The sequence below is a fragment of the Danio rerio genome, chromosome 7, assembly GCF_049306965.1.
Source record: "Danio rerio strain Tuebingen ecotype United States chromosome 7, GRCz12tu, whole genome shotgun sequence".
Taxonomy (NCBI): domain Eukaryota; kingdom Metazoa; phylum Chordata; class Actinopteri; order Cypriniformes; family Danionidae; genus Danio; species Danio rerio.
The window spans coordinates 10,690,168-10,702,289 of NC_133182.1; the positions used below are offsets into that span (position 1 = coordinate 10,690,168).

A 12,122-nucleotide genomic window follows, 5' to 3' on the forward strand; every position below is an offset into this window, starting at 1 on the left:
GTGATCAATAATGGGTGTGTGGAGATGGGTAAATCTTTTTTGATTCCTGATATGGTCATACATTCCAGCAAATTATAATGCATCTAAATATCACTATGTAGTTCAAAATAAAAGTTGTTTTGGTAACACTTTACAATAAGGTTCATTATTTAATGCATTTACTAACATGAACTAATCATGAACAACACATGTACAACATTTATTAATCATATATTAACATTTACTAATGCATTATAAACATTCAAGTCCATGCTTGTTAACATTAGTTAATGCACCATGAGTTAACATGAACTAACAATGAACTACTGTATTTTCATTAACTAACGTTAACATAAACAAATACAGTAGTTAATGTCGTTCATTGTTTGTTCATCTTAGTAAATGCATTAATTAACATTAACTAATGAACCTTATTGTAAAGTGTAACCATTGTTGTTTTCAGTTGAAGATCAATCCATCCATCCATCTAAATGAATAAATGCATTATTGTTTTATTTATCCATAAAAATTTTTTTATTATATTAAATGTAATACAATGTGGTATGATCACTTATTCTTTTATTCTAATGTGTACTTTAGAAAATAGAGGTCAGATTAAGTGTTTCTTATTTTCATAGATTGAATGAAGATGGTACAATATTTCAAATATTTTTTGGCATTCGTCACCTTTTTTTTCATCATTTTTTTTTGGTCAAAATTGAGTTATTGACATTCTTATTAAATGACAACTTATTTACATTGTGGGATGTTTTTATAAGTTGTAATTATACTGTTTGCTATAGAATGCAAAAACTTTGAAACTCAATATCTCAAAATCTTTCAGATTGTAGATTAAATCTCATAATTCCAAGGTAACGCATTGTAGTTATTTATATTTATGTACAGTTAAAGTCAGAATTGTTAACCCCTTTTATTTTTTACATTTTTAAAATATTTCCTAAATGATGTTTAACAAAGCAAGAAATTTTTCACAGTAGGTCTAATAATAATTTTTATTCTAGAGAAAGTCTTTGTTTTAAAAAGTATTTGTTTGAAACTTTGTTTGAAATTATTTTATTTTAGCTTGTATAAAGCAGTTTTTTTATTTTTTTTTAAAACATTTAAGGTCAATTTTTAGCCTCTTTATGCTAAACTTTCTGTTGATAGTCTACAGAACAAACCATCGTTATACAGTAACTTGCCTAATTACCCTATCCTGCCTAGTTAGCCTAATTAACCTAGTTAGAGTCAGTATCAGTTTTTTTTAGCCAAGTGTGCTTCACACACACACACACACACACACACACACACACATACACACACACACACACAAGGAATTTGTTTTGGCTACAGAAGCTTCCAGTGTCCATAAAGTGACTAGTGACAACGCAAAATAGATATGAAAAATAGACGATAAACGTTAAACAGAGATGCAGTTAGTCAAAAAAGATCTGAATGTTGAGTTGTATGGACAGATTTGTTATAAATATACAGCTTTTACGGTGCTGTGTACAAATGCGAAAGGAGAAAGTATTGGATTGCATATTGATATAAGGTGCTGTGAACAAGTGTGTATGAGAAAGTATTGCACATGTTTATTGCACAGTTGGGGGATATTTAACTGTTCATGGGGTAGATGGCCTGAGGAAAGAAACTCTTCCTGTGTCTGGCTGTTTTTGTGGTTGGTGCTCTGAAGCGCCGTGCAGACGGTAACAGTTCGAACAGGTAGTGTGCTGGGTGCGAGGCGTCCAGAGTGATTTTGCAAGCTCTTTTACTCACTCTGGACGAGAACAGTTCTTGAAGTGTAGGAAGGGTAGTGCCAGTGATTTGTTCAACAAGCCTTTAAATGTCACTTTAAGCTGTTTAGAAATGTCTTGAAAAATATCTAGTCAAATATTATTTACTGTCATCATGGTAAAGATAAAATAAATCAGTTATCAGAAATGAGTTATTAAAACTATTATGTTTTGAAATGTGTTGAAAAAAATCTGCTCTCCGTTAAACGGAAATTGGGGAAAAATTATTTCAGGGCTAATAATTCTGAATTCTGACTGAAAAATGGCACATCTTGTCTTTGATTGGTTTATTTTTTAATTAATTTACTTAAAACCATTTTTAATCATTTTTTATTTGTAACTGGAGAAAAAAATTCACACATTCATTACCAGAGTGGAGTGTAACGTCTTACTGTATTCTAATTACATTTTTTGGGGAACGCTGAAATTTAACGAATTACATTTTAAATTTGTTTAATTTGATCTCGGTTACTAAAGTCAATGCAATTGTGTTATTTACATTACAGATATGGAGTTTTAAATAATGTTTTTCTGCTGCAACGTCAGTTAATGAGCATTTACTTTTAAATTGCTGAAGAACGCGAGCTGAAATGGCTGATGACAAGAGTGGCTGCTTCAAGAGAGATTCTGACATTACTTTGATTTCATTGAGCACAAAAATATTGCTGTGAAATGCCCATTCCAGTCTCTAAAGAGCTTTTGACTGCTTTTAACTAAACCAACAGCTTGTTTAAGCAATTGAACAGAAAGCATCATGACAATACTCGTCACCAAGGAGGACACCTGCGCCCGAAAACACAGCGGCCCAACTCGGCCTAAACAGGCTAAATTTAATTTCTGTGCAGGATTGGGAGTGAAGGTACTTTCTGAATGTGAGAAGTGTAGCTGATTTTGGGGCCTTTCACATCTCACGTCTTTTGCACACTCAAGTGCATTTTTCCAATGGAGAAGCGTGGCTTGTATGCGCATATTGCGCACGCTCGCATTTTCCAGGCACACTCAGTTGAAAACTGCGAGTCATGTGACAAGGACTGACCAATTAGCTTCAAACTTTGTATGGAATATACATATTTTGGTGGACTAATTACCTCAGACAAACACAAACACCCAAACACTGCAGTGCTTTTGCATTCTATGGATGTCAATGGTTACCGGTGTCTAGTTTTCTTTTGACATGTTTGGAAGAAGTGAATGATAAGAGAATTTTAGGTTTTGGGTGAACTATCTCCAAGTCTTTTGAATATGTCAAGCTGCTGTGATCAACTTATTGTAATGTTTTTCAGTCATTGTGAAATTACTGAAAGAGCTGCAGCTTATTTAGTATTTTTTATAGGTTTTATATGTTTTAAAAGTAACTTTAAAGTAAAGTAATTAGTTATCTGATTACTTTTTGCTTTAAGTTATTAGTAATGTAATGTGATTACATTTTTTCCAGTAGTAATCAGTAAGTTGTAATCTATTACTTATTTGAAGTAACTTACCCAACACTGCTGTTGCATTACCAACTCTCACAGAGACTGAAATGTTTATTGTTTATCTGTATTTTGCTTAGTTCTTGATCATGAAATGTACATTCATCTGAGTTAATCTGTTTTTAATTTTTTGTATTTTCAGGTCGTATTCTGGACCTGAAGACGGGGACAGTGAAGAAGGAAGGTCAACAGTCCTCTATGAGGATGTGTATGGGCTCCAGGCGCTCCTTCATCTGCAGAATGAGGTACATCTTCATCATCTTTATAAACTTAAAGATATTGCAGTCCAGCATAAGCTTTGTTTTTTTTTTTTTTATTTAATTTTTTTTAAAAGTCTGCATGAACTCGGCATTGTCGAGACTTTTATTTTAGTACGTTGATGTACTTAAAACTGAATATTGAGTAGAGGCGGGGCTTTTTTTGTACGCATCTTTCCCTCACGGCAAATGAACAGTAGGAGGCGGTATTAATATGCAGTTGCTATGGAAATCATCAGGTTGATGTCAATAAAAGCACCACCACTCCAAATGCCAAAGCATTTCACTTTTATTAAAGAATATATTCTCGTAACCTTTTTACTTTATTCTCGCAACATTTGAGCTTTATTCTCGCAACATTTCAGCTTTATTCTCGCAACATTTCAGCTTTATTCTCGCAACATTTCAGCTTTATTCTCGCAACATTTCAGCTTTATTCTCGCAACATTTCAGCTTTATTCTCGCAACATTTCAGCTTTATTCTCGCAACATTTCAGCTTTATTCTCGCAACATTTCAGCTTTATTCTCGCAACATTTCAGCTTTATTCTCGCAACATTTCGACTTTATTCTCGTAACATTTCAACTTTATTCTCGCAACATTTCGACTTTATTCTCGCAACATTTCGACTTTATTCTAGCAACATTTTAGCTTTATTCTCGCAACATGTCAGCTTTATTCTCGCAACATTTCAGCTTTATTCTCGCAACATTTCAGCTTTATTCTCGCAACATTTCAGCTTTATTCTCGCAACATTTCGACTTTATTCTCGTAACATTTCAACTTTATTCTCGCAACATTTCGACTTTATTCTCGCAACATTTCGACTTTATTCTAGCAACATTTTAGCTTTATTCTCGCAACATGTCAGCTTTATTGTCCCAACATTTCAACTTTATTCTCGCACCATTTTGACTTTGTTCCCGTAACATTTCGACTTTGTTCTCGTAAAATTTTGCTTTTATTCTTGTTACATTTTGACTTTTTTCTTGTAGCATTTCAGTTTTTCACGTAACATTTCAGCTTTATTCTCGCAACATTTTAACTTTGTTCTTGAAACATTTCGACTTTATTCTCATAACATTTCGACTTTATTCTCGTAACATTTAGATTTTTATTCTCGCAACATTTCATTTTTTTTCTCGCAACATTTCAGCTTTATTCTCGTAACATTTCAATTTTATTCTTACAACATTTCAACTTTGTTCTTATAACATTTCGACTTTATTCTCGCAACATTTCGGCTTTATTCTCAGAACATTTCAACTTTATTCTTGTAACATTTTTACTATACTTGTTACATTCGTTTTATTCTCGTAACATTTCAGTTTTATTTTCGCAACACTTTAACTTTATTCTTGTAACATTTCAGTTTTATTCTCGCAACATTTCGGCTTTATTCTCAGAACATTTCGACTTTGTTCTCATAACATTTCGGTTTTATTCTCATAACATTTCAACTTTGTTGTCATACCATTTCAACTTTGTTCTTGTAACATTTCGACTCTATTCTCGCAACATTTCATGTATATTCTCATAACATTTCGACTTTGTTCTCGTAACATTTCGACTTTGTTCTTGTAACATTTCGACTTTATTCTCTTAACATTTCGACTTTATTCTCTTAACATTTCGACTTTATTCTCTTAACATTTTGAATTTATTCTCATAGCATTTTCAATTTATTCTAATAACATTTTGACTTCATTCTTGTAACATTTAAGCTTTTTTCTCATAACATTTCGGCTTTATTCCCGTAACAATTCGGATTTATTCTCATTACATTTCGACTTTATTCTTGTAATATTTTTACTTTATTTTTATAATATTTTTGATTTGTTCTTATAATATTATGACTTAATTCTAGTAATATATCAACTACATTTTTATTATTAAGTTTCCCAAAAAACTCAAGATTTTTGTTGTTTTAGCTCCTTTTAAATAAGTGGTTTGAGCAAGCAGCACTTTTTAAAACTTTTTTCAGTTTAGCAAACATAAAAAATAAAAATAAAAAAAGCTAAGGACTACAATGATTGTGTTTCGCTGATAATGAGAATAAGCAAGGGTAAAGGTTTACTCAATGTTTCTTTCAACACCGTCAACATTTCATGATGATAACTTACAAAGTATTTCCCTGTTCCTCCAAGTGTTGTTTCTTCGTCTGTCACCCTGACCACAACAACATAATTCCCCTGTTCCATTTTAAAGCCTGCACGGGAGATTCAAAACAGCAAAATGCATTAATAATGACATTTTTCAGCAATGAGGCAAACAGAAACCGAGACTGTTATTGTTGTTGTTGCTGAACATTCCTGTCCTCCCGCAGTATTGATTTTTTTTTTAAAAGAAGTTTTCATTCATGTTGTTGTTTTGAAGGCGTCTATATTTAACAACAGATGAAAACATGCAAAGTCTGTGCTTGTTTAAGTTCTAAGCCATGACGAGATACCACGAAATAATGCAAGATTAATCCACTTGTCTTAAATATAAGACATCAAGTTTAACATGTTTTTTTTTCAAAGATGTTTACATTTCATGGTATGTGCTTGTTTAAGTTATAAACCATGACAATAAATCCTGACATAATTAATTCCAACGTAATGCAAGATTAATTTGCATATGCCTTAAATATTTTTTCTATTTTTTCCAAGACATTTTCATTCATGGTGTTGTTGTGAAGCGGTTTATTTTTAACAACAGATGAAAATATGCATTGGTTTCTAAAAGTACAACAAATGGTATCCTAATTGAAGTATATCAGATTCGCAAAAATGTAGACAGTCTCTCTCGTGGATTTGTCATATGAAATATGCAGCAAAACATATCATTAGTATTCATATTTACAAAAATGTAGACATCGCCCTCTAGTAAATTTATCATCTGAAACGTACAACAAAACATACCTTAAATTTCAGATTGCCAAAAATGTAGACAGCGCCCTCTAGCAATTTTTTTTATCTGAAACGTGCAACAAAACATACGATAAGTATTTCAGATTCACAAAAATGTAGACAGCGCCCTCTAGTAGAGTTGTCAACTGAAACATGCAACAAAACACACCATAAGTATTTCAGATTTACAAAAATATAGACAGCGCCCTCTAGTAGAGTTGTCATCTGAAACGTGCAACAATACGTACCTTAAATAAAGTATCTCAGATTCACAAAAATGTAGACAGCGCCCTCTTGTGGATTTGTCATCTGTAGTGTGCGTCAAAACATACCTTAAGTATTTCATATTTACAAAAATGTATCTTGCGCCCTCTAGTGGGTTTGTCATCTGAAACCTGCAACAATACGTACCTTAAATAAAGCATCTCAGATTCACAAAAATGTAGACAGCGTCCTCTATTGAATTTGTCATCTGAAACATGCAACAAAACACACTTTCAGTATTTCAGATGAAAGCATGCATTAGTTTTAAGAAGTCTGTGTTTGTTTAAATTATAAACTGTCAAAATCCAGACATTATTAATTCTGACATAGTGCAAGATTAGCCCACATAGGTCCTAAATATGAGAAATATGAATATGAAATGTCTATTTATGGCCCTTTTTCAAATGGAAATGGCATGTGAGAGGATCAGCACATCTGTCAAGTGTGTGTAAAAACACTCGAGATAAACAGAACCTCTTTAAAAAAAACATCAGTTTCATTCTTATGCAGTGCTTTAATGCGGTTAAACTTCATGACTCAACTCTGAAGGAAGTGTAATTTAATTCTGCTCGGTTCCTGAAACGTACATGCTGTTTTTCTGCATGCCTTGCATTCATGAACAACATTTGACAAAGACCCGAGGGACGCCAGACTTTCGCCAGGTCGAACTGAAGTGATTTTGGGAGGCAAACAGCTCAAGTTGGAACAGATGTGAAATATTTGTACTCGTCAGCAGTGTCAGATCTCAGGTCGTTCGTGTAGATGGCTTTATGGCTTTCAGATAATAACAGCTGATAGATTATTGTAAGGTGGATTTTAAGGTATTGTTTTATTTCCTTTATTCTAGACGGTTAAAATACATTTATATCTTTATACATCTATTTACAGTGTTAATGGAAAGTATTCAGAACCCCTTAAATTTTCCCTCTGTCATATTGCAGCCATTTGCTAAACTCATTTAATCATTTTTTCCTCATTATTGTACACACAACATCCCATACTGACCGAAAAACACAGAATTGTTGACACTTTTACATCACCATTCATTCATTTACTTGTCAGCTTAGTCCCATTTTTAATCCAGGGTTACCACAGCGGAATGAACCGCCAACTTTTCCAGCAAGTTTTTATGCAGCGGATGCCCTTTCAGCCGCAACCCATCTCTGGGAAACATTCACACACACACTCATACACTACAGACAATTTAGCCTACCCAATTCACTTGTACCGCATGTCTGTGGACTGTGGGGGAAACCGCAGCACCCGGAGGAAACCCACGCGAAGGCAGGGAGAACATGCAAACTCCACACAGAAACGGCAACTGAGCTGAGGTTCGAACCAGCGACCTTCTTGCGGTGAGGCGACAGCACTACCTACTGCGCCACTGCCTCTCCAGTTGTTTTGTTTGTTTGCTTTATTTATAAAGCACATTTAAAAGCAGCAGATGTTGACCAAAGTATTTATACAAGAGTCTGTCTGGTTCTTGAATCTGATTGGCTGATAGCCATGCAATATTTTGCCAGTAACATCACACAAAAGCACGCATGTATGGGAGCTCAGTTCAGTTCTGGCGAGCTCTGAGGAGAGGTGTGATGGTCGCTCTACCGCTGTATCATTCTTTTATTTCAATAATGTAACATTTTATTTTGCGACGGATGTTTGAGTGTCTTTTTCTTTTCCTTTTGCCTACTCATTGTCATTGACCGGCATGTATGTAGTCGACAGCACTTAGGAGAAACGCATAAAGGTCAATTGGAAGTGCAAAATAGTTGCTCTCTCCATTACTTCAATCCTTAAAGTCTAATGCTGGGACCTCTGGCACCCGTCACAATACCGACAGCAACAGAGAAATACTGTAGACTGTAATACACTGTAGGAAGATATCTCTGTAGACAGATGGAATTTCATGTAACGTTCAGCCCTATAATCTTAAAATGTGAGCAAAATCAGCAGTTTTGTCATCACTTTAGACATTATGCTATAGAGAGTCATTCAAACACTAGCTCTAAAGTGACGTTGGTGAATTAGTAATGGCTTCTGCTGTTCTGATGTCAGCTGCAGATGTGAATGAATGGCGGAAGAAAGTAGTTCCTAATACAAAAGGGTTTTAGACTCGTGTTTGATTTTCTTATGTATATACACGATTATGCCGTCAAACTGTTGTATAAGCGCAATGTCACACAATTAGCAGTGTGATATGGCTTTATATCAGCACTGGTGGGACGCTAAGGCACTCATGCCATATATATATATATATATATATATATATATATATATATATATATATATATATATATATATATATAAAGCAAAATATGTAAAACAAATTCAAAATAATTAATGGCAATTAAAAAGCAAGAGACAGAAGGTGATTTTTTTTTTTTTTTTAAAATGAGACTTTAAAGCACCAAGGGAATAACATGACGTAATATGTAAAGGCAGGCCAATCCACAAATGAGGGGCTGTGATGGAAAAAGCCCTGTCCCCTCTTGATTTTAACCTTGATTTGGGAACAACTAGCTGAAACTGGTTTTCCGACCTGATTGGCCTCAGCTCTCTCAGTTTGGTTGACGGCCTTTTTTAGGTCTCTCCAGTAATGCTCAATTGGGTTTAGATCAGGGCTCTGACTGGGCCGTTCAAGAACAGTCATGGAGTTGTTTTGAAGCCACTCTATCAAAATTGATTGATTGTTATATTTTAATTATACATGCAAGTTATAATTTGTGCTCATAATTAAGGTTCAAATTGGAATTGTCAGTCTTTTTGGTTAGGGTAATGCCACCTATTATATGTTATTAGTAGAATCTGCGGATATTTTTTCTGTTTCTGCAGAGAGTTTTGTAAAATATTTGTGGATTTATGCTGAATTATTTTAGGAGTATTACAAGTAATATATAAAATAATTAATAATAAATTTTTAACTTTTATTTATTGTTTACTATGCACATTCAATTAGAATATATGGTAAACAGAGCAAGTCTCTCATATAATATCTCTACTAAAAGACAGAAAATATTACTTTAAATAAATCATATGGACATTTTATAAATACCATTATTATATAACAATAATTTTAGTGAAATTAATTTAAAAACTGAATATATATATATATATATATATATATATATATATATATATATATATATATATATATATATATATATATATATATATATATATACACACACATTTACACAAGTAAATGCATAGACTAACTATGGGCTAAAAATCTGCAGAAATCTGTGGATTTCTGCGCACGCATTGATTCTGTGTGGGCCTAATTATTAGATATGAATTTTCTGCTATTTAAGATTTAATTTAATGTTTTAATTTTTTTTATCACTGTTAAAAATCACTTCTTAATGCAACTTATCATTTGTGCATTTACATTTACAATCAAGTTGAAGCTTCTACACTTCTATCTGAATATTTTAATCATTTAAATTCTTAATTAAATGGGGACACAGTGGCGCAATGGGTAGCATAATCGCCTCACAGCAAGAAGGTTGCTGGTTCGAGCCCCGGCAGGGTCAGTTAGCATTTCTGTTTGCATGTTCTCTCCGGGTTGGTGTGGGTTTCTTCCGGGTGCTTCGGTTTCCCCCAAAGTCCAAAGACATGCAGTATGGGTGAATTGGGCAAACTAAATTGGCCATAATATACGAGTGTGAATGTGAGTGTGTATGGGTGTTTCCCACTACTGGTTTGTGGCTGGTAGGGCATCCGCTGTGTAAAATATATATTGGAATAGTTGGTGGTCCATTCTGCTGTGGTGGCCCCTAACAAAATAAAGGGACTAAGCTGAAGGAAAGTGAATGAATGAATGAAATTCTTAATAAAAATGTGTTAAATGCATCTGTTTTTCATTGTTTAATCTAAATCTCCTTCTTGCTGAATACGTACACAATTTTTTATTATATGTATTAACATCAGAGCCGGTCACAATTAAGTTTGGTTTTTCCATATTTTAGCTTGTAACATGAATGTATGTTTATTTTAATTTGTATTTCTTAGAGATGAGAAACTAACAATGTTTTATGTGTGTTTTGTTTCAGGTGTGGCAGTGCACCTTTGGATCACATCTCATTGAATCGATTGTCCAGCATGAGAAAGAGATACAGGTATGTTTGAAAGATTCACTGAATCACTCAAGTCACGTATGAACTTTGGCATTAAAAAAAATGATTCACTGTACTATACGCATCACTGCATGTAATTTAGATTCTTTCAAAAAAGATTCACTGAATCTTTTTCATTACATTGTGTGATTTTGATGTGCTCAAAAATGATTCACAGAGTCATTTGCATCACATCGTCATATTATTTTGATTCTATCAAAAAAGTTCACTAAAGCACTCACGTTACTGTATAACCTTTGGTACTTAAAAAAGAAAGAAAAAAAGATTCACTGTATTATTCACATCACTGCATGTATCTTAAATTCTTTCAAAAAAGATTCACTGAATCTTTTTTATCACTTAGTGAATCAGTTTTGAGCACATTAAAACCACACGTCATTTGAATCACACCTTCTTGCTTTGTGGTTTCTAAAAAAGATTCACTGTATTATTCACATCACTGCATATTATTTTGATTATTTCAAAAATAATTCACAGATTTTTTTTATCACTTCGTGTGCTCAAAAAAGATTCACTGAGTCATTTGCATCACATCGTCTCATTAAAAAAAAAATGCTTCACTGTATTATTTGCATCACTGCATGTATTTTTACATTTTAAATTCACTGAATCTTTTTGATCACATTGTGTGATTTTGATGCGCTCAAAAAAGATTCACTGAGTCATCACACCATCTTACTTTGTGGTTTATAAAAAAGAGTCATTGTATTGTTGTCAAGCTGAATGTGGCATTACATTTTTCAGCATTGACTTTTAGGAATGTGTTATCTGTGAAGTAAATTCTGAGAAAGCATCCTTTCTCAGTGTTCCTGTAGTTTGACCTTTGACCGCTGGGGCTGGTTTGTTCTCAGCGGCAGGCGTGTTGTTTCTGTATCAAACATTCATGTTTCACAGACTCCTGACAGCTCAGGAATGCAGGATTCACCTCTTTCCCAAACACTTTGCACATGTCTGATTGATGAATGGTGTGTGTGTGTGTGTGTGTGTGAAGCTTAAATGCAAAAATTATGATGTCCTGTCTTACAGTTCTGAACAGTTCACTACATATTATTTTGATTCTTTCAAAAAAGATTCACTGTATTATTCGCATGACAACATGTTATTTAGATTCTTTTGAAAAAGATTGACTGAATCTTTTTCATAAATTTGTGTGATTCTGATGTGCTCAAAAATGATTCACTGAGTCATTTGCATCACACCACCTTTGGAGTTTTTAAAAAGATTTGCTTCACATTGTCTTTCTTTTGTGTTTTCAAAAAAGATTCACTGTATTATTCACATCACTACATATTATTTTGATTCTTTTAAAAAAATGATTCAATGAATC

General features: G+C 33.3%; 1 protein-coding gene across 7 annotated transcripts in view; it reads left to right on the forward strand.

The window, feature by feature from the left end:
* arnt2 (aryl-hydrocarbon receptor nuclear translocator 2) overlaps window positions 1-12,122 on the forward strand; it is a 179,285-nt gene that overhangs the window by 64,722 nt on the left and 102,441 nt on the right. For all 7 annotated transcript variants that reach the window (XR_012382515.1, XR_012382516.1, XM_009302938.5 and 4 more), the window contains 2 exon segments: window positions 3,390-3,492; window positions 10,712-10,777. Coding sequence is in view for 5 of the 7 variants with exons in the window: in XM_009302938.5 (XP_009301213.1) it covers window positions 3,390-3,492; window positions 10,712-10,777 (169 nt within the window). In the remaining 2 variants the exon portion in view is untranslated.